We start from the raw sequence: 26,413 nt of genomic DNA on the forward strand, positions 1-26,413 counted from the left end.
CAAGGTAGCAGAACTTGTCAACGGCTTCGACCGGGTTAGAGTTGATTCAGTCCTGGTGGAGGAGGCTCGTAGTCGCTGAGGCTCTGGACCTTGGTCTATCCCCAGCTGATCTGCAGGCCCAGCGGATGGGTTTCCGTGTCCATGGCCTGGAGGGCAAGTTGGAGGGCTTCCATGACTTCAGCTAGGATAGCCACGTCATCCGCATAATCCAGGTCAGTGACAGTGACATTCCCAAAGCTTGCACCGCAGGCACACTGAGCCACAGTTCTGCTCATGACATAGTCAATGTACCACTTAATGTTATTGTAGCATAACATTTTGTGGTTCTCCTGTCGATTGGACTGATGAGGAGGCAGACAGGCTTTTTGCCTGTTTGCCTGACCTGCACATGACTTTTTATGGTGAAGGAGGGGGGGGGGGGGTGCAATTCCTTCTCCACCCTCTCGTCTACCGGAGCACTAATTTTCACATGGGCAACTGTATGCAACGTGTGAGGCGGCTCCAGCAGATGCAGCTTTGTTGTTCGGAGTATCCGTCTCCTAGGAGGACTTCCGACCAAGGATGTAAGGGGTTCCTCGTACCCATGACTCGTGTGCCATGGCGGGTGCCGCTCATACCCGAACATGCCCCTAAGGCCTGTCTCGGCCACAAAGCCCCACCATGGCAACACAACGCCCTAGCCGCAGCTAGATACTCATTTACACCTGAGTTAAGTGAGGAAAGTCGTGTAAAGTGCCTTTCACAAGGGCACAAGATCGGTGACACGGCAGCTGGATTCGAACCCGCAACCTCTCGGTCTCGAGCCGCAAATGCTGCCACTGCGCCACGCGGTCCCACAAAAAGAATAGAGCATAATATTAGAGAGAAAAAAAACAAATAGCTTGGGCCAAAATAAGCAGGCAGTATCGATGACCTGTTACACATTTTCCCGAAGATAGCAGTTATTTCTTAAACATTACATTGCCTATAGAAAGTTCCGATGTAAACAAAACAACGTGCATCACCACGAAGGTACCGCCTAACCATGTGTCAAAGTACATATTATATAGTGGCCCATGGAACCGATCGTGTGATACAGCTGCGAACAGCCGGCCAACTCGGATAGCTTCAAAACCTCTTGCCAGAAGGTGACCCTCTTTTTTCCGGAGGTAACAACAGAAACTACAATTTCAGGGGTCCATGATTACAACACTTACTCCCTGTCCAAGAGCTGCCCACTACAAAAAAATCATGAACCAGCTGAAAATTTGGCCTCAAACTTCGAAGCTTCACTACAGTAGGAAGAGTAGGTCCATTATCGAACTTGACCTTCCTTTTTGCGACCCCTACCCATTAACTAAACATCGGACAAACTCTAGCGGTTTGCTTGGAATTCGAAAACAGTTTTGTCATGCACTCAGCATACTGCAGCGAATGATAAACAATTTTAACTGAGTACAACCACAAAAACATAGTCACAAAGAACGGCAGATCTTGTCAGTTGGTAACATCATGTTGACTGGAGCCGATGTCGTAAATACCACTGAGGCAAACTCTCTATGCATCTATGCACAAAATGTTCAAACTACATGGTCGATGGCAAAAGAAGGGATGAAGGAATAGTGTATCTACGAGGAGGGCGAAGAGCAATTGTAACCCAGTTAAAAATGGGAGCCATTTTAATTGATGTACTTAATGTTATTGGGCATGTTGGGAGAAGGACCAAGATGGCAACCAGAGTCATTACTGGTCTTAGGAAATGGGATATCAAATAATGACACAGGAAGCAAAAAATGATGCTGGTCTGAAACTTGCCAAACATTTGAACATGAATCATTATAAAGTAAATGGCAAAAATATTTGGAATATGTCAACGGTACTCGTGGCAAAATAGTTCAAGCAAATTGCTTTTAATACTAAAGCGTAAGAGCCAACCGGGTGAAAAATCTACCGTACAAATATTTTTTTAAAGGAAAGAGTAACCGATTTCATGTAACCGTACATTCAAATGTCATATTAAGACAAACTTGGACACAAGAAGACGTCAGTAAAAAAAATCTGAAAGAACTTTACCTTGCTCCAAGTTGAGGAGTAACATGATGTTAACAATGACACACGTATTAAACTGCTATATGGTCCAGAAAAGAAAGCCTTTCTCTAGTAGGACGACCCAAGAACTCACAACCAAAGCCACATAAAGCGCCTGGTGTTGGTGCTATACTTAAATTCGCAAACTGCAGTGTACAAGAAACAAGACATGAAATTTTTTTACTGTAAACCAGATACATTCAAGCCATGAAAACACGAGGCGACTTGCTACTAATATACCGGTGAAAACATCAATTATTCGACATGAGAATGAGCTATACACCTATAAAATACGTGTTTGAATAAAAAGTATCTTTTGACAATGGACAAACCTTGTAATTGATGACCGACCTATGCTGGATTTCCCATGTAGCAAGTACGTACAAACAATCATTATCAAAGTCAGATAAACACCCGGTGCAAATGTGAAGATCAGATGATGAAGGAACTGTCTCAAGACAATACCATATATCTTATCTCAAATCCATAATCACAGGAACAGAGTTTAATTTCTTATTCAACTCTCACATACATTATCAACCAAATAGCAAGAACTATATACAGCAAGGACGTGGTTGCTCAGCTGCTTGAGCTTGCTTCGTGTATACGTAGAAGTAAACAGTATTCAGTATTTACGTAAACAGTATTTACGGAACCACTGCTATTGTGTGTTTACATAAACAGCAGCCAGAATCCACAATGTTTTCTGACACAATGTATTTCACACGTTAGCTCTGTCTTGTGCTGATCATTATAACCAAACACATGCATCATCCGAGCACAAAAATATGCTTTTGAATTGGCTTGAGGAAGGCACATTGATAAGGTATACGAGCCATTGATATCTTAGTCCCATTTTCATTACACACACTGTTGGATCACAGAAATACTACTATATCCTCATGCGAACATATCAATCAAAGGGGCAAAATTACACTTGCATTCGTCAATATCACAAGCTGACTGCTTGTTTGATATTACTTAACAACGTCTTCAAAATGGCTATTTGTCATTCTGAAATGGAACTGGATCTCCATTCCTGGTGGAGCAGACTGAACCATAAAACCTGTAGCTGTGACACAATGCCATATATGCATAAGAAAACAATTTTTGTGTTTACGGTAATACCCGACAGACCCGAACGAAAACCCGCAGACACTAGCCTTTAGTTTGGCCAACCGATGGCACATGTAAAGAATATAAAATTTCTGATCTGACATCTGATAAAAATGGTGTAGAATTGTTTTTCAATGTATTCTCCCCATTCCTATTGAAATTAACAAAGGTGTGCAAGTAGTATGTATGTACTAGTAGCAAGAATATGGTGCTGAAAACTTTATTCTGTTGCATCTGTATTTGTATCTGTATCAATATAGCCGGTATTACTGCCTCTCGGCGCAACACACCAGCTTCGCAGGCACGCGGCGCGGCATCAGCTGGTTATATTACACCGAAGGACCCGTCACACCTAACTTTTGTACATCTATCTGCAAGCACTCCTTGAAACTATCCAGAGAAGATGCCCCTACTGTGCTTGGTGATAACAAATTCCATTCTACGATAGTTCTGGGAAAATACGAATTTTTGAACACATCAATCCTAGGCTGGTAACTCTGGTACTTGAAATCATGGCTGTTTCTTGTTCTTTTTTGGGCTGGTATCAGATACATATCAGTCGGTACGTCTGCCAGTAATTTCAGTTTTACATTGTTAAACACCACTTCAATGTAGCATTACCTCTATATCTTTGACGAAATACATTTATATCTTTATATTTTTAATTTATTGGGATTTTTTTTTAAATCTTCCCCGATGAAACCAGCAAAGGGCGTAAAACAGTGAATTTCTACAAGACAAAAAATGCTTATCCAACAAGAAATTTGTCCGATTTCAGCAGGTAGGATAACAAATCCACCGCCGGAAGCAAATGTATCAATGGTTGCAACAATGATGATGTAACATGCAGTCCACTACATTGTGTATCCCATATGTCTAATGTACAATCCCTATAAACAATCTCATCAATGACTACAAGTTACTGTGAAAAACAAACCCTGCTTTGTTCAACAATGTATTGTACCGGTAGTAACTGTTACATGTACAACCCTTTTAAAACGTATAATATAGGCCCCTGTAAACAATATCATCATTGCCCTTATTCATTGCCCTTAATCTACAGATTACCAAATCTTATAGGAAACATTTACACCCCATCATGTATAATGTACTGTCCCTATAGTACCATTGTCTTGTAATCGTCTGGTATATATAAGTCGTGCTGTCCTCTATTGCGCAACTATGACCTTTGGGGTCACTTCCTGTGAGACGGGTAAGCGCTGGTAGCAGCATGACGTAATACCACCTAAATATAGCACGATTGCGAAATACCCACTCAGGGCCACTGTAAAACGTATTTTCCACGTACAAACATCCCCTGCAAAACCGTCAGAAGCCACTAGACGAAAAAACACCTCGTACGTTTCATCTCCTTCTCAAGAACTACCCACATACCAAAAATCAGATCAATCTGTCATAATCCTACGCAGCTGGACTGTTCACAGACAAGCCATCTATACAGTTTCTACACATACCTATTGTATCATGCAAATTACCACCTAATTTGCATAACAAGTATACAATTATGTAGTTTGTGCGCCTGCTCAGATATCGACAGTCATTAACATCCATCAACCCCTTCTTGCATTATTCCTTCTCAAAACCTACAACAAGAATTACTTTCACCGCCCCTGCGAAACCCCTAGGTGGCCAAAACTTACACACCTTACTATGCTTTTACACAGCTACCTACCACTTACAAATCATCACCCAAACAAGTCCCTAACAAAAAATAGCAAAACCGGAAGTTCTGCTGCAGTACCATAACACGCCGCTAAAGCGCCCCGCCGTAACGCAATTCCGGCCATTCTTTCGTCATGTAAATAAATCAAATATGACACTGTAGCATAGTGAGGGAAGCCTTCACATGGAACCCCCCAGGAAAGCGCAACAGGGGAAAACCTAAAAACACCTGGAGACGCAGCCTGGAGGCGGATGTGAGGGAGTCTGGCTACACATGGGGACAGCTGGAAGAAATGGCCCAGGACCGCCGGAGATGGAGGCAGCTACTTAGTGGCCTATGCCCAAGGATGGGCAGTAGGCCTAAGTAAGTAAGCAAGAAATACAAAAACAACAACAACAGAACCGAGACATACTTGGACAAGGAACTTCCGAGTCGCACTCCTGTGTCTCCTCAGTATCTCCATCACACTCCGCCCCGCCGTGCTCTGGTGCCGGATTGGTGCAGCTTCGGTCCCGAGTCTGCGTACCGACTCCACACGTAACGCTGCAGTCAGACCATGGGCTCCAGTCAGACCAGCCACCTTCAACCGCGTAGAAAAGAGATGACACTGTAGAAAATACAGAAAATAATTATAACTTTTGTTATAAAAATAGATCCTAGATTTACCTATGCCGTAAATTACAAAAACAATGTCGCAAGACGAACAGTCATGTCAAAGGATGTCATCATGTCAAAGACAATATGAAGGTAAAAGAAGACGAGAAAGGACAAAACTGAAGAATACTTTGTTCGGTATACCATTCTATATATAACGAAATAATTCTGAGACGTATGCCTACTGAGTTCCCAAAACGACTGAGCTATGCGCGTGAGGGGAGTTTTAAGCGTGGACTGGGGAACTAACAAAATTCTATACAAAGCTAATACGGACTTGAATACACGCACAAAACTGGGGGGTGGGGGGGGGGTGCCACTGTCACATTGTTGCCAAGCATCGGCTGTACGTCTTGATGTCGCTGAAACGTTGACCGATTTTCTTCTTCTTCTTCTTCTTTGGAAGCCCACGTTCTTCGTGTAGAACATTCTGGCTTTTGAGGTGCACATGCGCGTCGGTTTGCTACTAATAATATCAACCATGATCCGTAACTCATCTGTCCAAATTACCATGCCAGGTCCGTCACCATAGAGCTGACCGGGGTTGTAATGACTTGGATTATTCCGCGGCAGCCAGCGACTTGAAGATGTTAAAAGTCGCTGCCTCCACGGTACTGCTTTGAAGAGCGTTCCAGTCTCTAATTGTCCTGGGTAGAAGTGAACCACTTCGGTACTGGGTTCTAGTGTTTATCCTCTTCAGTTGTCGGCTATGCGCCCTCCTCTGCCTTGCAGGTGGTGAGACCAATTTGTTCTTAATAATGGGGCACTGGGCAGAGTCATGCTGAATTTTGTACTCTTGTGCTCTAGCGATTCCCATCCCAAAGAATCTAGCATATTTGACACACTAGAGGTGTTGTGAAAGCGGTTACAAGCGAACCGAGCAGCTCTCCTCTGCACTGCTTCTATTTTGCTCGTGTTTTTCTGAGTGTACGGGTCCCACACCGTTGTAGCATAATCTAAGAGTGGTCTCACAAAAGCTTTATAAGCCTTGGCCTTAATGCGTTTTGAACTAATCTTGAACTAACCAAACTAGGTGCATCCCCGACTTCGGGTCTGTAAAAGGCTGCGACGTAGAGAGAACGCCGACCTTTCAACTTAATGCGAGCCCATAGTAGCTCACAGTTCTCAACATCTAATTCTGGCGCTGCATAACTGTCAATATTACTGCGTACAGCTACCAGGACTCCGCCCCCACGACCACCTCTATCCTTCCTAAATACTCTGTAAAGATCAGGAAAAATTTCAGACGTTGAGATTGTCGGGTCAAGCCAAGTTTCGGTTCCGATCACTATGTCAGGTTTCAGACTCTCCAATAAGTATGGAATTTCTGCCCTTTTTGAGCTGGCTGATTGGAAGTTAATATTCAGTACCCTGAGGGGCCTACCCTTCCACTTATCCTGCTGGCTACTTCTACTAGGAGTGGAAGCATGTTGGGGCTTAAAATTGAGGTCTGTGGGAGTTGTGCAGTTGGTCAACGAAGAACTATTTAATGAGGAATCCGACCAGTCAACCCCGTGTAGGTCAAATACTGTCCTGCTATTGGCACCGCCACAGATTGCGCAGTACCACTGGATTTCTGAGTCTGCTAATTGATTGTATAATTGTGTGTCTATACTCTGGCAGTGACCATGAAACCATTGCCCACATTTTTTCACATTCTATTCCACGGTCGTTCCAGGAGACCCGGAGGTCGCATGTACCGCAATCCCATGATGAATGGGACTGGGAGCTGTTTTGGTTTTAAAATCAAGAAAGGTTCGCGCGTAGTTTTCGGCTAAAATTGATATTAATAATGAGAAAGTCTTGGGCAACCTGATAAAAGATCTATTATAAGAGACGTTCCATGGCATGGCACCACCTCCTGCATGGGTAAAGGTAAAAGAAAACGTTTCTCGCAAAAAAAAAAAGGCTTAACAGTTCAGTTAATTTTGATGTCATATATTAGTTGTCGGAATTTTCTTAAAACCGGTTTTAGATCCTTTAGAGCTCGCCGAATTTCATCATCGCCTGACCATTGGCTGTATTTTTCGCTAAAAATCTGTCCCTTCAAAAATTAGAAGGGGGTTTGGGCAACGTCTATCCAACACTAATGATATATATTTTCCCATGACATGGTAGCATCTCGTTGACATGAAAGAAGTGAGAATCAAATAACTCGGTAAAAAGCTAATATTTAAATCAAATTTAACTTCAAAGTTTTGGGAAAATATGTAGGGCATAAGTGGGGTGGATGAGCACTCTAAAAGCAATAATATTAACAGGAATTTTGCAATAGACCAAACCAAAATCTCTTCAATTGAAAAGCTCAAACAATCGTCGCCGAGGCCTCCCTAAATTTAAGCGCAACTTTCAGGGACCCCAAATGCCGGCCATGCTGCAAAAAACGTCCGAAGCCCGCGTAATTGCCATTCTTGATTTGCCAAGCTAAATTCTTGATTTGAAAAGGGGGCTTGAACAATAAATGGAACACACAAGTACAACAGAAATGATCATTGAAAAAGTATATAGCTAGCTGTAAACCTAGCCGACATGTTACCACAGGAGCCACAGTGTCAGAAAAAAACCTCTGCAAACAAACGGGAATCACAGTTACCTACCTGAACACACATGCCCCACCAGAAGGGCACTGACGAACCCGAGGACAGCCTTCATATTGTGCGCCCAACTTTACACCTCGCTGTTCTCAAAAGTGGCCAAAATCCGCGGCTCAATCTCAAACTGTGATTTCATCAGCTGACAAGGGAGTCACTACGTGCTGAGGCGCACTGTCGCAGTCGCCAACTGATACTCGGAGAGCGCAGCGCGCGCAGATATGCGATGTGAACGCCCGTCCTGCTGACGTATGGCCTCGCCCTTTAAGAATGTTACATCATCCAACACAATGGATCTTCACGTCATAAGAATTTTCACTGGCGCCTCAATTATCTGACTCACTTGTGGAAAAAATCAGAAGTTAGCAGTGGACTGAATGATATCAATGTTAATCTATATTCTGCTCGAAAACAATAAACTACAACCCTTCTTACAAAAAAAGGAAACCGAAGACCTGGGTATTTTTTTCTTCATAAAGTATTTTTTTTAATTCGTCAACGCTGTTTTGCACACAGTTGGACTATCTGTGTAGAAGAATGAACAATAATTGTTTTCCAAGAAATTCGGAGCTTGTGAAGGTAAGTGGATGTCATTTTCTTCATCAGATTAACCTTTGACAATGAGGACGTGTGTACGTGACTATGAGCCAGGTACATACAAAAAATCTTGAGACAGTTCATTTGTCTATTTGTCAAAATGCCAAAACACACAACATTAGCAACTTGACAGTGCCAATACCAACTTCTACAACGCCATGCTTGATACTAAATGGTCAGGTTTGATTACAGTAGTTAATGAAAGGTTTTTTGGGGGATGAATACCAGATAAGCGTGGCGATGGTTTTTTTTTTGCACGAAACTCGGAGCCAGTGTAGGTAATTGGATACCATTATCTTTCTTTATCGGATAAACCTTTGAAGATAATGACGCATTTACCGTTTACGTGATTGTGTGCCAAGAAAGTGATGGACAGCAAGGTAAGCATGTACTTACCGGTGGCATAAGATAGTATCAAAGCTGGCCAAAGGAGTACTGTAAATGCATTTAAGATCGAGGGGATTTAATTTCGCGATATCAGGAAAAAGGACTTTTCGCGGTGGTTTTAATTTCGCGGTAACTCCATAGACTGCAGTCTTATATCGTAATTGAAAAATGTTCGCGGCGGTTTTAAGTTCGCGGTGAATTTGTCACCGCGAAAACCGCGAACATTAATCCACCGCGAACATTTCTGCATTCACAGTATATCCGGCTCACGCCCTTAGGTCGACTTCACCCCTTGCCAGCTTACCTAAAGAATAGTGGTGATTGTGCATGTAAATCTGATAATGATTGCCCAAAGCGTCAAATGACAAATGCAATCTTACGTCGAGGTCACATTTGTTGCAGACCGTCCTGCGGCTTTGATGTATTTGAAGAAATTGTAAGCAGGCTGCGACAGAGACCAACCGAAGAAAACAGTCTAAGACAACCGGGCATCTAGCCTGGATGTCAGGTTGCATCCAGGGCCTACACAGACTACGTCCTCGTCTGTTGGACAACATGCTCCCAAGGAATGTCTACACTAGTACCCCTGCCCCCACACCTCCTCCAAATTTCCAAATTGTCCGGAAACAAACATGTTTTAATGAGACATTAAACAAATGTGACAGTGGCTTTGCTACTGAAGGCGCTATACACTACAGAAGCCTATCATTTAGTCCGTCAGACCCCGTGCCGTTGTTTGTACTGAGGTTTGACAGTACATTGTAGACATCAGTGGGGTAACAAAAGGTTGAGTTGAGAGCTAGATCTGTTCTGGGTACAAAGTTGGGGACAGAGGCGTCATCAGCATTCAGGTAAGTTTGAGGTGCAAAGTAGAAATTAAAAGAGCATTTCATGCGAACGCCGGTCGAATTTCTAGATCCGTCAGAGCTCGCCGAATTTCAATATCCCCCGAGAATCGTCCGTATTTTTCGCTGAAACGCTGCCCCTTCACAAACTAGACGGGGCTTGGGCAACGTCTATCCAACACTAATTATATTTAACCCACATAAGATGGTAGCATCTCGTGGACATGAACAAAGTGAGAATCAAATAATCCGGTAATTATATATAAAAAGCTAGTATTTAAATCAACTTTAACTTGAAGTTTTGGAAATATGTAGAGCAAGAGCGGGTTGGACGGGCACTCTAAAAGTAATAATATTAACAGGAATTCTCCCATAGACCAATCGAAAATCTCTTGAAAAGTTTAAAAAGTTTAAAAAGGCGAGCAAAGACATAGTTATTAATCATCGAACGCAAATCGGATGGCGAACGCCCGTTAGTCGGGCGACGTTCGGGCGACGTTCACCCGACTTCCGATTGTTTACAAATATTGAATTTCTGGGAATGTGAGGGTAATTCTAACATTGTGGCCCCTGTGGCAGTATGTCGGCTGGCTTTGTGACACACTTTCCTTTCTTGTGTCATTTCTATTATGCCCGCGCATTCCATTCATTGGTTAAAAAGATTCCGACAACAAAATAAGCAACATTTATTGATCTCTTGCCTTTTTTGAGGAACGTTTTGTTTTCCCTTGTCCGCGTGCAAGAGGTCATGGGAGGTTCATTATCATAGATTTATTCACCGTCGATCGCACGAGGCTCGCTTATATGTGAGGGGAACAGGTTTTGGGCGAAAAATACGCAAGACCATCTTAAGATCTTAAAATCAGCCGACCTTCCTGCAATCGCGAAGTACATCCGAAAATCGTATATAATGTGAGGCGGGTATAAAGAAAATTTCATGCGAACGCGGCCGAATTTGTAGATCGGTCAGAGCTCGACGAATTTCAACATCGCCCGAGCATCGGCTGTATTTTTCGCTGAAAAGCTGCCCCTTTCAAATTAGACGGGGCTAGCACTAATTATATATAAGCCACATGACATGGTAGCATCTCGTGGACATGACACGAAGCTAGAATCAAATTAACCCGGTAAAAAGCTAGAATTTAGATTAAGTTTAACTTGGGTGTTTGGGGAAATATGTATGGCATACGTAGGGTGGAACGGCACTCTAAAAGCAATAATATTAACAGGAATTTTGCAATACACCAATCCAAAATCTCTCGAAAAGTTTAACAAATCGTCGCTGAGGCGTCGCTGAATTTTTAAGCGCAACTTTCAGGTACTGAGAAGGTTGGTCACGCTGCTGAAAACCGTCCGAAGCCCGTGTAATCGCCATTCTTGATTTGCCGAGCTAAACTTTTGATTTTAAAGGGGAATTAAACAATTAAAAGAACGCACGGGTAGATAGAAATTATCATAGGAAAAATATTTACATGTAACTGTAAACCCAGCCCACATGCTAGTACAAGAACCACAGTGTCAGAAGTAGACTTTGCAAACGGGAATCACAGTTACCTACCTGAACACACATGCGCCACCAGAAGGGCACTGACGACCCCAAGGACAGCCTTCATATTGTGCGCCCAACTCTACACCTGGCTGTTCTCAAAAGTGGCAAAAGTCCGTGGCTCAATCTAAAACTGTGATTTCTTCGACTGACAAGGGTGTCCCTAGCTACGTGCTGAGGCGCACTGTCGCAGTCGCCAACTGATACTCGGAGAGCGCAGCGCGCGCAGATATGCGATGTGAACGCCCGTCCTGCTGACGTATGGCCTCACCCTTTAAGAATCTGAGATCACTCAACACAATGGATCTTCACGTCATAAGAATTTTCACTGGCGCCTCAATTATCTGACTCACTTAAGAAAAAAATCAAAAGATAGCAGTGGACTGAATGATATCAATGCTAATCTACATTCTGCTCGAAAAAGATAAACTACAACCCTTCTTACAAAAAAAGGGAAGACCTGTGTATTTTTTACTTCATAAAGTAGTTGTCAAAATTCGACAATGTTGTTAGGCACGCTGTTGGACTGTCTGCGTAGGATAACGGACAACAATTGTTTTCCACGAAATTTGGAACTTGTAAGGTGACATTATCTTCATCGGATTAACCGTTGACAATAAGGTCGCCTGTACGTGTCTATGAGCCAGGTGCAACAAGCGTGATGTTGAAAAACACAGGCGACGAAAGATTACGATGGAATTATTGTTCACTCAACACAAAGGATCTTCACGTCATATGGATTTTCACTGGCGCCTCAATTATTTGACTCACTAGAGAAAAAAAATCAAAAGTTAGCAATGGACCGAATGATGTCAATGTTAATGTATATTCTGCTTCTTGCAAAAAATGGGAAGAGCTGTGTATTTTGTTTTTTCTTTATAAAGTAGTTGTCTCAATTCGACAGCGTTGTTTTGCACGCTGTAAGAATGTCTGCGCAGGAGAATGGACAATAATTGTTTTCCGGGAAATTCAGAGCTGGTGAAGGTAAGTGGATGTCATTATCTTCATCTTCATAGCCTTTGGCGATAATCTTTGTCGGACCAACCTTTGAGGATAATCTTCGTCGGATTAACCTTTGACAACAAGGACGCGTGTACGTGACTATTAGCCAAGTACATAAAAACATTCTGGAGATAGTACATTTGTCTATTTGTCAGAATTTCAAAACGCACAACATTAGCAAGTTGACAGAGAAACAATACCAACTTCCACAGCGCTATGCTTGATACTAAATGGCCAGGGTTGATTACAGTAGTCAATGAAAAGTTTTTTTTGGGGGGGGGGGTGAATACCAGATAAGCTTGACGATGGCCGTTTTGCACGAAAGTCGAAGCCAGTGTAGGTAATTATTATAATAACTGAATGTCATTATCCTTCTTCATCGGATAAACCTTTGACGATAATTACGCGTTTACAGTGTACGTGATTGTGTGTCAGGAAAGGGATGGACAGCCAGGTAAGCATGTACTTACCTGAGATGGGCGGTACACCCATTGGCCAGATTATCTAAAGAATAGTGGTAATTGCCATGTATAAATCTGATTATGTTTGTCCAAAGCGTCTAATGACAAAAGCAATGTTACGTCGATGTCACATTTGTTGCGGACCGTCCTGTGGCTTTGATGTATTAGAATTTCAAGCAGGCTGTGACAGAGACCAACCGACGAAGATAGTCTAAGACTACCGTTTCTGTCACAAGGCATCTAGCCTGGACATCAGATTGCATCAAGGGCCTACACAGACTAAGTCCCCGCCTCTAGGACAAGATGCTCCCAAGGAATTTCTACACTACTCTAGCCTCCCCCCACCTCCTCCAAATTTCCAAATTGTCGGGATACAGCCAAATTCAAATGAGACAATAAACAAATGTGAAGGCTGTGCTACTGAAGGCGCTATGCACTACAGAGACCTATCATTTAGTCCGTCAGACCCTGTGTCCTTGTTTGTATTGAGGTCTGACAGTAATTTGTAGACATCTGCGGGGTAACAAATAGTTGAGAGCTAGATCTGTTCTGGGTATATACTATTGGGACAGAGGCGTCATAACTATTCAGGAACATTTGGGATGCAAAGTAGTCATTAACAACATTTCATACTACCCGCCTCACATTAGGCGCGATTCGATCGGACGACTAGTTTACGAGCTCTAAATGACATTTTCGAAAGACGTCCGGTGTTCTCACGATCATCATGCGATTTTTAGGGATCGCCGGCAATTTTCAGGAGTCTTGCGACGGTAGCGGTGCAGCGAAATATGTTCTTAACATAAGCAACAAGTCGCAGGAAATCTCCGAGATCGCAGAGCTCGTTACCGAGTCGCAGATCGTGCGTGCAAATCGTGCGTACCTCGCAAGGGTATCGGTCAATCGTCTTCCGTCAATCCAACGATTGAAGACCGAAAAGCGAGTACAGACATAGTTATTAAAATCGAACGCAATCGGATGGCGAACGCCCGTTAGGCGGGCGACGTTCGGGCGACTTTCACCCGAATTCCGATTGTTTACAAATATTGAATTTCTGCGAATGTGAGGGTAATTCTAACATTGTGGCCCCTGTGGCAGTATGTAGGCTGGCTTTGTGACACACTTTCCTTTCTTGTGTCATTTCTATTATATATTATGCCCTCGCATTCCATTCATTGGTTAAAAAGATTTCGACAACAAAATAAGCAACATTTATTGGTCTCTTGCCTTTTCTGAGGAACGTTTTGTGTTCTCTTGTCAGCGTGCATGAGGTCATGGGAGGTTCATTATCATAGATTTATTTACCGTCGATCGCACGAGGCTCGCTTATATGTGAGGGGAACAGATTTTGGTCGAAAAATACGCAAGACCATCTGAAGATCTTCAAATCAGCCGACTTTCCTGCGATCGCGAAGTACGTCCGAAGATCGTATATAATGTGAGGCGGGTATACGGACGCCGGTCGAATTCGTAGATCGGTCAGAGCACACCGAATTTCAACATCGGCTGTATTTTTCGCTGAAAAGCTGCTCCTTTCAAATTGGACGGGGTTTGTCCAGCACTAATTATACATAAGCCACATGGCATGGTAGCATCTCGTGGACATGAACGAAGTGAGAATCAAATTTACCCGATAAAACAGGTAAAAAGCTAGTATTTAGATTAAGTTTAACTTCGAAGTCTTGGGAAAATATGTAGGGCATAAGTGGGGTGGATGGGCACTCTGAAATCTATAATATTAACAGGTATTTTGCAATAGACCAATCCAAAATCTCTTCAAATGAAAAGTTTACAAAATCGTCGCCGAGGCCTCGCTCAATTCAAGCGAAGCTTCTAGGGACCCGCGAACATCGGCCGAACCGCCCGAAGCCTGCGTAATCACTTTCTTCATTTGCCGAGCTAAATTCCTGATTTGTAAAGGGGGCTCAACCAATTAATGGAACGCACAGGTAAAATAGAAATGATCATAAACAAAGTATATAACTGTAAACCCACATGCTACCAAAGGAGCCACAGTGTCAGAAAAAGACTTTGCAATCAAATGGGAATCAAAGTTACCTACCTGAAGACACATGCGCCACCAGAATGGCACTGAGGAACCCGAGGACAACCTTCATATTGTGCGCCCAACTCTACACCTGGTTGTTCTCAAAAGTGGCCAAAATCCGCGGCTCAATCTAAAACTGTGATTTCTTCGACTGACAAGGGAGTCACTGCGTGCTTAGGCGCACTGTCGCAGTCGCCAACTGATACTCGGAGAGCGGAGCTCAGATATGCGATGTGAACGCCCGTCCTGCTGACGTATGGCCTCGCCCTTTAAGAATGTTACATCATCCAACACAATGGATCTTCACGTCATAAGAATTTTCACTGGCGCCTCAATTATCTGACTCACTTGTGGAAAAAATCAAAGGACAGCCGTGGACCGAAAGATATCAATGTTAATCTATGTTGTGCTAGAAAAGAATTTACTACAACCGTTCTTACAAAAGGGTAGACCTGTGTATCTTTTTTATAAAGTAGTTGTCTAAATTCGACAACGCTGAACGTTGTTGGACTGTCTGCGTAGGAGAATGGGCAGTAAATGTTTTCCGGGAAATTCGGAGATGGTGAAGGTAAGTGCATGTCATTATCTTCATCGAATGAACCTTTGAAGATAATCTTCGTCTGATTACCCTTTGACGATAATCTTCGTCGGATTAACCTTTGACAATGATGACGCGTGTACGTGACTATCAGCCAGGTACATAAAAAATTCTTGAGATAGTTCATTTGTCTATTTGTCAGAATTTCAAAACACACAACATTAACAACTTGACAGTAAACCGGTAACAACTTCTACAGCGCTATGCATATGCTTGATACTAAATGGCCAGGTTTGATTACAGTAGTCAATGAAAAGTTTTTTGGGGATGAATACCAGATAAGCTTGGCAATAGTTGTTTTGCACGAAAGTCGGAGCCAATGTAGGTAATTGGATGCCATTATCTTTCTTCATCGGATAAACCTTTGACGATAATGACGCATTTACAATGTTCGTGATTGTGTGCCAGGAAAGTGATGGACAGCCAGGTAAGCATGTACTTACCGGTGGCATAAGATAGTATCAAAGCCGGCCAAAGGAGTACTGTAAATGCATTTAAGTTCGAGAGGATTTAATTTCGCGATATCAGGAAAAAGGACTTTTGGCCGTGTTTTTATATTCGCGGTAACACCATAGACTGCAGTCTAATATCATAATTTTAAAAATGTTCGCAGTGGTATTAAGTTCGCGGTGAATTTGTCACCGCGAAAACCGCGAACATTAATCCACCGCGAACATTTCTGCATTCACAGTATATCCGGCTCACGCCCTTAGGTCGACTTCACCCCTTGGCCAGCTTGCCTAAAGAATAGTGGCGATTGTGCATGTAAATCTGATAATGATTGCCCAAAGCGTCAAATGACAAAAGCAGTCTTACGTCGAGGTCACATTTGTTGCAGACCGTCCTGCGGCTTTGAGGCATTTGAAGAAATTGTAAACAGGCTGCGACAGAGACCAACCGAAGAAAATAGTCTAAGACCACCGTTTCTGTCACAGGGCATCTAGCCTGGATATCAAGTTGCATCTAGGGCCTCCACAGACTACGTGCTCGTCTATTGGACAACATGCTCCCAAGGAATGTCTACACTAGTACCCCTCCCCTCACACCTCCTCCAAATTTCCAAATTGTCAGGAAACAAACATGTTTTAATGAGACATTAAACAAATATAATGTGACAGTGGCTTTGCTACTGAAGGCGCTGAACATTCCCAGAGGCCTATCATTTAGTCCGACAGGCTCCATGGCCTTGTTTATATTGAGGTTTGACAGTACATTGTAGACATCTGCGGGGTAACACATGGTTGAGTTGAGAGCTAGATCTGTTCTGGGTACAAAATCGGGGACAGATCAGGAGTCAAGTACGTTTGAGGTGCTACAAGTAGGAAGTATTTATTAAGAACAATTCATGCGGACGCCGGCCGAGTTCGTAGATCGGTCAGAGCTCATCGAATGTCAACATCACCCGAACATCGGCTGTATTTTTCGCTGAAAAGCTGCCCCTTTCAAATTAGACGGGGCTTTTCCAGCACTAATTATATATTAGCCACATGACATGGTAGCATCTCGTGGACATGAACGAAGTGAGAATCAAATTAACCCGGTAAAAGGCTAGAATTTAGATTAAATTGAACTTGGGAGTTTAGGGAAATATGTATGACATACGTAGGGTGGACGGGCACTCTAAAAGCAATAATATCAACAGGAATTTTGCAATACACCAATCCAAAATCTCTCGACAAGTTTAACAAATCGTCGCCAAGGCCTCGCTGAATTTTTAAGCGCAACTTTCAGGGACTGAGAAGGTCGGTCAGGCTGCTGAAAACCGTCCGAAGCCCGCGTAATCGCCATTCTTGATTCGCCGATCTAAATTCTTGATTTTAAAGGTGAATCAAACAACTAAAGGAACGCACGGGTACATAGAAATTATTATAGGAAAAGTATTTACATGTAACTGTAAACCCAGCCCACATGCTAGCACAAGAACCACAGTGTCAGAAGAAGACTTTGCAAACGGGAATCACAGTACTAGTTACCTACCTGAACACACATGCGTCACCAGAATGGCACTGACGACCCCGAGGACAGCCTTCATATTGTGCGCCCAACTTTACACCTGGCTTTTCTCAGTAGTGGCCAAAAATCCGCAGCTCAATCTCAAACTGTAATATCATCAGCTGACAAGGGAGTCACTGCGTGCTGAGGCGCACTATCGCAGTCGCCAACTGATACTCGGAGAGCGGAGCGCGCGCAGATATGTGATGTGAACGCCCGTCCTGCTGACGTATGGCCTCACCCTTTAAGAATCTGATGTCATCCAACACAAAGGATCTTCACGTCATAAGAATTTTCTCACTTGAGAAAACATCAAAAGATAGCAGTGGACCGAATGAAATTCGGAGCTGGTGAAGGTGACATTATCTTCATCAGATTAACCTTTGACAATAAGGACGCCTGTACGTGTCTATGAGCCAGGTGCAACAAGCGTACTACTAGCGTAGAATTTGGCGACGAAAGATTATAATGAAATTATTGTTTTTGTTTTTTTTCCTTTAGTAGAATCTTTAATTGTACCACTATTCTTCCTGCTGTCCTGTCCTGCTGTCTGAAAAAAGACTCTGCAATCAAACGGGGATCACAGTTACCTACCTGAACACACATGCGCCACCAGAATGGCACTGACGAACCAGAGGACAGCCTTCATATTGTGCGCCAAACTTTAAACTGAGGCGCACTGTCGCCCGTCCTGCTGACGTATGACCTCACCCTTTAAGAATCTGACTTCACTCAACACAAAGGATCTTCACTTCATAAGTCTTTTTTCACTGGCGTCTCAATTATCTGACTAACTTGAGAAAAAAAATCAAAAGATAGCAATGGACCGAATGATGTCAATGTTAATCTATATTTATCTATAACAAAAAACCCCTCTTACAGAAAAAGGAAGATCTGGGTATTTTTTTTCTTTATTAGGTATTTTTTTTAATTCGACAACGCCGTGTTGCACAAAGTCCGTCTGTCTGCGGAGGAAAATGGACAATAATTGTTTTCCGGGAAATTCAGAACTGTGAAGGTAGTTGGGTGTCATTATCTTCATCGGATAAACCTTTGACAATAATCGTCGTCAAAACCATTTGACAATAAGGACGCGCGTACGTGACTACGTGTTGTGTACGTGTTGGACTGTCTTCATAGGTGAATGAAGAATAATTCTTTTCCACGAAATTCGGAGCTGGTGAAGGTGACATTATCTTTATCGGATTATCCTTTGACAATAAGGACCGGTGTACGTGACTATAAGCCAGGTACATAAAGAAATGTCAGAATTCCAAAACGCACAATATTAGCAACTTGACCATGAATCAATACCAACTTCTACAGCTCTATGCTTTATACAAAATTGCCAGGTTTGATTACAGTAGTCAATGAAAAATGTTTTTTTTATGAATACCAGATAAGCTTGGCGATGGTTATTTTGCACGAAACTCGGACCCAGTGTAGGTAGTTAGATGCCATTATCTTTCTTTATCGGATAAACCTTTGACGGTAATGACGCATTTACAGTGTACGTGATTGTGTGCCAGGAAAGTGATGGACAGCCAGGTAAGCATGTACTTACCGGTGGCATAAGATAGTATCAATTTGAAAGCCGGTGAAAGGAGTATATCCGGCTGACGCCCTTAGGCTGGCGACACCCCTTGGCCAGCTTGCCTAAAGAATAGTGGTAATTGCCATGTATCAATCTGATAATGATTGCCCAAAGCGTCAAATGACAAAGGCAATTTTAAGGTGGGTTCACACGTTTGTATACAATTAAGTCCGTATGAGGCGCGCATGGGAGTACTTGCCTCCACCAGGCCCCACTGGTCGTTGGAAAAATAATAGAAATTGGACAAACGTAAACAGGTAACATATCAGAAGAGCTAGCTAAGTCGCTAACCATACTTCTCGGTCAGCTAACTCATATGGCATGTTATGTATCTATATTTATCTAATTTGTACTATTTTTCCCGCGCCCTGTGGAGCCTGGTAGAGACTAAGAGCTTCATACGCACCTAAAACGGACTTGAATATATACACACGTGTGACTCCACTTTTACGTCGAGGTCACATTTGTTGCAGACCGTCCTGCGGCTTTGGTGTATTTGATGAATTTGTAAGCAGGCTGCGACAGAGACCAACCGACGAAGATAGTCACAAGGCATCTAGCATGGATATCAGGTTGCATCCAGGGCCTACACAGACTACAATAGTTTTGTTTCCAGTTCAGTTTAGCTAGTAGCGTTTAGCAGATGTGTTGGACAATTCCTCATGTTTGAATAAGCTCAAATCGTTATGGCATTTAACTATTTATGACAGTATCTTGTCGATACTTTTTACAACATGCAAGCTTTAAAACCAACACGATCCTAAAACGTTTAATAAACATAATAAAAACGTATGTCAAAATTTTATAGTATGGATACAAAAGCTGTTGTGTTGAAGAAAAAGAGAGCAACTGGCCTTAAGAGAAAAAAATAAAGGTTAGGTAAAAAATAAGTCTATGAAATAAAATTATATCAAACCATGGTCAAAGAAAAATGACGTACGCACATAGCTGTATTTATCTTTATATATCTTAATATACCTACATACATGTATATAAGTATGCACCTTAACTTTCTATCTATCTATCTACATAACTACTTATCTATCTACAGTTATAGTTATACATAGATATATAAGAAGAGTTCTAAACGTAGTTCCTTGGCATTTGTTAGGTGATTATTACGAGTTACTAAACAAGTGCTACACACATACATCTAACATCTTGTTTGTACATGGCAAGTACCACCAGAATGCAAAACAAATGGTTGAACAGGACAAAAAACGGCAAACAAGTAACTAAAGATAAAGATAATCTGTACAAAAGTTAATCTGTTAATTATAAAAAAAAGATAGAGATAAACATTTCAGGTCCAGGCTGTATTTGTACAATGGACGGGGTCGTCGCCTCAGCTAGAACAGAGTTTACACCTGACGTAATATACACCTGTTGGAGATCTGAGACCAGTCCGGTTGGAGATCTGAGACCAATGAAACCGTCCGTAAACTCGCACATCCTTGGAATGTTTGTCTTTGTTGAACCATGTGCAACTTTTGATCGATCGTTTTTTCTTCATACCAAAACGTCACTGTTATTCGTTTCTCGTTACTAAATATTTTAGATACTAGAGACAAAGGGGCGTTCAGTTCATGTTCATTCATTTCTTTATTTTACCACTGTGTCTGCGCTTATTATGTCGGTCCAAGTTATACTTCCGTGCAGCAGAATAGTAGCACCGGTCACATTTGTACGGCTTTTCTCCTGTATGTTTTGCCATATGTCTCTTCAGAAAATGTCTTAATGCCGTCCTATAACCACACTCATCACACATGTAGGGCTTATCTCTAGTGTGTTTATGTGGCGGTCTAGATTTACCTTGTGTGCAGCAGAATTGCCAGAAAGGTCGCACTGGTCACACTTGTAGGGTCTTTCACCAGTATGTTTTCTCATATGTGCAGATAGTTTAGCCTTGCTAGCATCCCACACGTATAGCCTTTCTCAGCGGTGTGTTCAACCATGTGTTGGACTAAACAGTTCTTCCAGGCTGACGAGAACTCTGATCACACTTGTAGGTTTTTTTGAAACTATGCTTTGTCATGTGTGACGTGAGAATGGACTTTTTAAACGTGGTGTACTCACACTGCTCACAAGAGTAGGGTTTTAACCCGGTGTGTTTAAACATGTGACGTTCTAGATGACACTTTCGGGCAGTAGAATAGTCGCACTGGTCACACTTGTAGGGCCTCTCTCTTTTCTGTTTCCCTTTATTTGTGCTTAGTTCAGACTTTTTAGCTGTCCTGAATACGACCTCTTCACTCACATGAGGGTTTTTACCGGAGTGTGTGACCATGTGTCTTTTTAACTGGAATTTTTGTTTACAAGAAAAGTCGCACTGCTCGCACTTGTAGGGTTTCTCACCCGAATGGCTCCTTATATGAACACTTAGAGCTGATCTCTTATTTGTCCCAAATCCGCAAAGTTCACACATGAAGGTTTTCTCACCAGTGTGGGTACGCTTGTGCCGGTCCAAGTTGTATTTCCGTGCAGCAGAATAGTAGCACTGGTCACATTTGAACGGCTTCTCACCTGTATGTGTTCTAAGGTGTCGAATAAGGGTCAGTTTACGCCCTGTCCTATAGTCGCATTCCTCACACTTGTAAGGTCTTTCGCCGCTGTGTTTGATCATGTGTTGGATTATGCCGGCTTTCCAAGAGGCAGAGTAGTTGCACTGGTCACACTTGTAGGGTTTTTTCTCCTGTATGTTTTCTCATGTGAACAGATAGTTTAGCCTTGCTAGCATTCCTATAGCCACACTGCTCACACGTATAGCCTTTCTCAGCGGTGTGTTTAACCATGTGTTGGACTAAACAGTTCTTCCAGGCTGACGAGAAGTCACACTGATCACACTTGTAGGGTTTTTCACCACTATGCTTTGCCATGTGTGATGTGAGAAGGGACTTCTTAGACGCGGTGTAATCGCACAGTTCACAGGAGTAACTGAAAGGTTTCTTGCTAGTGTGGGTATCATTAAGCTTGTGTCGGTCCAAGTTGTATTTCCGTGCAGCAGAATAGTCGCACTGGTCACATTTGAACGGCTTCTCACCCGTGTGTGTCCTGCTGTGTCGAATAAGGGTCAGTTTACGCGCTGTCCTATAGTCGCATTCCTCACACTTGTAGGGTTTTTCGTCGCTATGTTTGAGCATGTGTTGAATAATGCCGGCTTTCCAAGAAGCAGAGTAGTCGCATTGGTCACACTTGTAGGGCTTTTCACCTGTATGTTTTCTCATATGTTCAGACAGTTTAGCCTTGCTAGCATTCCTGTAGCCACACTCCCCACACGTATAGCCTTTCTCAGCGTTGTGTTTAACCATGTGTTGGACTAAACAGTTCTTCCAGGCTGACGAGAAGTCACAGTGATCACACTTGTAGGGTTTTTTACCACTATGCTTTGTCATGTGTGATGTGAGAAGGGACTTCTTAGACGCGGTGTAATCGCACAGTTCACAGGAGAAGTAACTAGAGGGTTTCTTGCTAGTGTGGGTATTACTAAGCTTGTGTCGGTCCAAGTTGTATTTCCGTGCAGCAGAATAGTCACACTGGTCACATTTGAACGGCTTTTCACCTGAATGCGTTCTAAGGTGTCGAATAAGGGTTAGTTTACGCGCTGTCCTAAAGTCGCATTCCTTACACTTGTAAGGTCTTTCGCCGCTGTGTTTGATCATGTGTTGGATTATGCCGGCTTTCCAAGAGGCAGAGTAGTCGCATTGGTCACACTTGTAGGGTTTTTCTCCTGTATGTTTTCTCATATGTTCAGACAGTTTAGCCTTGCTAGCATTCCTGTAGTCACACTGGTCACACGTATAGCCTTTCTCAGCGCTGTGTTTAACCATGTGTTGGACTAAACAGTTCTTCCAGGCTGACGAGAAGTCACACTGATCACACTTGTAGGGTTTTTCACCACTATGCTTTGTCATGTGCGACGTGAGAAGGGACTTCTTAGACGCGGTATAGTCGCACTGCTCACAGGAGAAGTAACTGAAGGGTTTCTTACTAGTGTGGGTATTACTAAGCTTGTGTCGGTCCAAATTGTATTTCCGCGCAGTAGAAAAGTCGCACTGGTCACATTTGAACGGTTTTTCACCTGTATGCGTCAGAAAGTGTCGAATAAGGGTCAGTTTACGCCCTGTCCTATAGTCGCATTCCTCACACTTATAAGGTCTTTCGCCGCTGTGTTTGATCATGTGTTGGATTATGCCGGCTTTCCAAGAAGCAGAGTAGTCGCACTGGTCACACTTGTAGGGTTTTTCTCCTGTATGTTTTCTCATGTGTACAGACAGTTTAGCCTTGCTAGCATTCCTGTAGCCACACTGGTCACACGTATAGCCTTTCTCTGCGTTGTGTTTAACCATGTGTTGGACTAAACAGTTCTTCCAGGCTGACGAGAAGTCACAGTGATCACACTTGTAGGGTTTTTCACCACTATGCTTTGTCATGTGTGATGTGAGAAGGGACTTCTTAGACGCGGTATAGTCGCACTGCTCACAGGAGTACCGTTTTAAACCCGTGTGTTTGAACAGATGCATTTTTCGCAGTGGCTTCATTCCAGTGTGTCTAAGCTTGTGTCGGTCTACGTTGTATTTTCTTGCAGCAGAAAAGTCGCACTGGTCACATTTGTACGGCTTTTCACCTGTATGTTTTGCCATATGTCTCTTCAGAAAATTTCTTACAGCAGTCCTAAAACCACACTCGCCACACATGTAGGGCTTCTCCCCGGTATGTTTAAACATGTGACGGTCTAAACTACCTTTCTGTGCAGCAGAGTAGTCGCACTGGTCACATTTGTAGGGTTTTTCACCGGTATGTTTTCTCAAATGTTGAGCCAAGACCCCTCTTTTAGCCGTTCTGAATCCGCATTCTTCACATTCGTAGGCACCATCACCCGAATGCTTAACCATGTGTTGTTTCAAACTACTTTTCCATGAAAAAGAGGAACCACACTGGTCACACTTGTAGGGTTTGTCGCTACGATGTCTGTTCATATGCTTGGACAGCGTAGACAAGTTAGTCGTCCCGAAACCGCACTCATCACACATGTAGCTTTCCTTACGAGTTTTCCCTGACGTCGGCATGTTCCTTTCCCGTTACTGTCGTTGTGTCTGTAACTAGGGTTATACTCACAGGTGGGTTATACTGTATCACTTGAATTTTTGCTTCGACTGCAGTCCGTTCCCCCGTCTGCTGTATGATTTTCCGGCAGATGGTAATCTCGTTCCTAGGATGAGCGATCGGCTAATCTCCAAGCAGGTCCTACGGTAGCAAAAGATAGTATCAAAAGCTGGAAGAGGAGTGAAGCCGGCCTAGAAGTGTGTAATCTCCAAGCAGATACTACGTAGCATACGATAGTATCAAAAGCTGGCAGAAGAGTGAAGCTGGGCTAGGAGTGAGTTATCTCCAAGCAGATACTACGATAGCAAATTATAGTATCAAAAGCTGGTAGAGGAGTGAAGCCGACCTAGGAGTAGGAGTGTGTATGCGACCGGAGGCCCATCAGACTTCCTTTTGGCCGGCTACTGGTATACTCCTTGGTCAGCTTTGATACTTAGTAGTGGTATACTTAACAAAGAAGGGAAATGATATTCATAGATAAGTCAAAAGGGAATAACGTCTAAACTAAATCTACTTCTACCTAAGCTATTTGATGGGTTTGACGTCTTTTCCGTAAGCAGTGGAAGATGAATTGTCCAACATTTTCATATATAAAGGGGTTGGACGACTTAAGCAAGAAGATTGATTTTTGTTGATCGGTAAGGTGATAAAAGCTTGGGAAAGTTTTGCTGATTTTAAGGAAAAGTTTTTTTTTCGTAACTGTAATGTGAACATTGACAAATAAAATGTAGTTCATCTTCCACTGCTTTCCCTGAACAATAATTACACGTTCTCTCGTCAACGGACAGTTTTTTGTACCTGCCTCTCTCTATTTCTGATGAATGAGCACTTATTCTCATTTTACATAAAGCGGATCTTAGCTCAAAATCTGAGTGGTATATGTAACTCTCTATACTGTACTCAGATTACTATCTTATAGCACCGTAGGATCTGCTTGGAGATTACGATCGGCTCGCCGGGGGGTCTCACAGTGCTTAGGGATTTGCGCTAATTGAAAACACAGATGGTAGAATTCTTAGTACGCAAACACGCGGGTTGCATAGCCTGGTATTCGACCGTATGATATGATATACTAGTAACCTCCACCATGCCTTTATATGGAGGTGCGGGGATCGTAGAATCCACGCTTAGGTTCTGTACCGTTACCTCTCAGACATGATCTGTCCCTCCCCAAGATTTGAGGACGTTCGGCATGAATCTTACGTTATCTCAACAAATGCACCCCTTTGAACTATGAATGGTCCTTGCACGATTACTATCTTGAAGCATGACATTACAACAATGTATCATATCCAAAAGAAGAGTAGATTAATACTTTGGAAGTTTGAAGAAAATTTCGTTACCCTGGCCTTCCACTCCCCTCCCCTGCGGCCCCATCAATCTACGACTTCCTCAAAAACGAACCTTCAACATCTCACATGGGTCACACATTCGAAGTTATCGCTTTATATATAAAGTCAGTGTAGAGATCATAGAAGCAGAAAAAGACTGGCATCTTACCGACATGCGTGAAATGTTCTATAGATCAGGTTGGAGGAGTTGGCTTGGAGGAGAAATTGACAGTCGTGGCAAAGATGCCAAATGCAAGATGGTGGATATGCGGCTCATCACAGGTCAAAGTTCATCTACCTGATGACCCTAGTCGAAACACAGTTCCCTTTCAACGGGCATAAAACGAAACAACTTCCGAGGTAGCGGAAGGAAGTCCGTCTTGCTTGCAATGGCTTTCTTGTGCTTCTTGACTAAACCATTTCAGTGGCCAGTGTGATATTGTCTTCTTTTCAACTTGGCATGCTCAGTCACTGATATCAGATCATATCAAAAAGATTAATGCTATCCTAAGCGTCTGAACCTTTAAAAATTAAGATACTTTGTCCATATCAGTTGCTCAATTTATTTTCGAATGTTGATTCCGTGTTGATTCGTTTATATGGATGACATCCTCTGGGAACAATAACACTAAAAAGACAAGTTCGAGCGGGCGAATAAAAAAAAGTTCGTCAAAAAAACTTCATTATGATATCTATGTTGTCCGAAAGAAATAATTGAACACATAGAATATTGTATAGTTAGCAATTAATTCTTTATTTTTTGTTCTTTCACATCTTTCCGAAAGGCCTCAAGAGCTC

At 42.7% G+C, this 26,413-nt stretch overlaps 2 protein-coding genes across 3 annotated transcripts; both read right to left on the bottom strand.

The window, feature by feature from the left end:
- Positions 1-20,113: 20,113 nt before the first annotated feature.
- LOC118421252 (zinc finger protein 468-like) lies at positions 20,114-21,839 on the bottom strand. The gene has a single exon (XM_035828455.1). The coding sequence runs from the start codon at positions 21,802-21,804 to the stop codon at positions 21,145-21,147; it is 660 nt and encodes a 219-aa protein (XP_035684348.1). The 5' UTR covers positions 21,805-21,839; the 3' UTR covers positions 20,114-21,144.
- LOC118421241 (zinc finger protein 845-like) lies at positions 21,823-25,892 on the bottom strand. Of its 2 annotated transcripts, none has more exons than XM_035828438.1 (2): positions 25,789-25,892; positions 21,823-24,425 (listed from the first exon to the last, which is right to left on the bottom strand). In XM_035828438.1, exon 2 carries the CDS (start codon positions 24,245-24,247, stop codon positions 21,851-21,853), a length of 2,397 nt encoding a protein of 798 aa, XP_035684331.1. In that variant the 5' UTR covers positions 24,248-24,425; positions 25,789-25,892; the 3' UTR covers positions 21,823-21,850. The 2 variants fall into 2 exon arrangements, with proteins under 2 accessions (XP_035684331.1, XP_035684332.1); XM_035828439.1 differs by having other exon boundaries at positions 25,785-25,882.
- Positions 25,893-26,413: the final 521 nt, after the last annotated feature.

The sequence above is a fragment of the Branchiostoma floridae genome, chromosome 8 (genome assembly GCF_000003815.2).
Source record: "Branchiostoma floridae strain S238N-H82 chromosome 8, Bfl_VNyyK, whole genome shotgun sequence".
NCBI lineage: Eukaryota > Metazoa > Chordata > Leptocardii > Amphioxiformes > Branchiostomatidae > Branchiostoma > Branchiostoma floridae.

Excerpts from the sequence above, each read along its gene's own strand:
- LOC118421241 (XM_035828438.1), bottom strand. The coding sequence starts at position 24,247 with ATGCCGACGTCAGGGAAAACTCGTAAGGAAAGCTACATGTGTGATGAG.
- LOC118421252 (XM_035828455.1), bottom strand. The coding sequence starts at position 21,804 with ATGATCAAACACAGCGGCGAAAGACCTTACAAGTGTGAGGAATGCGAC.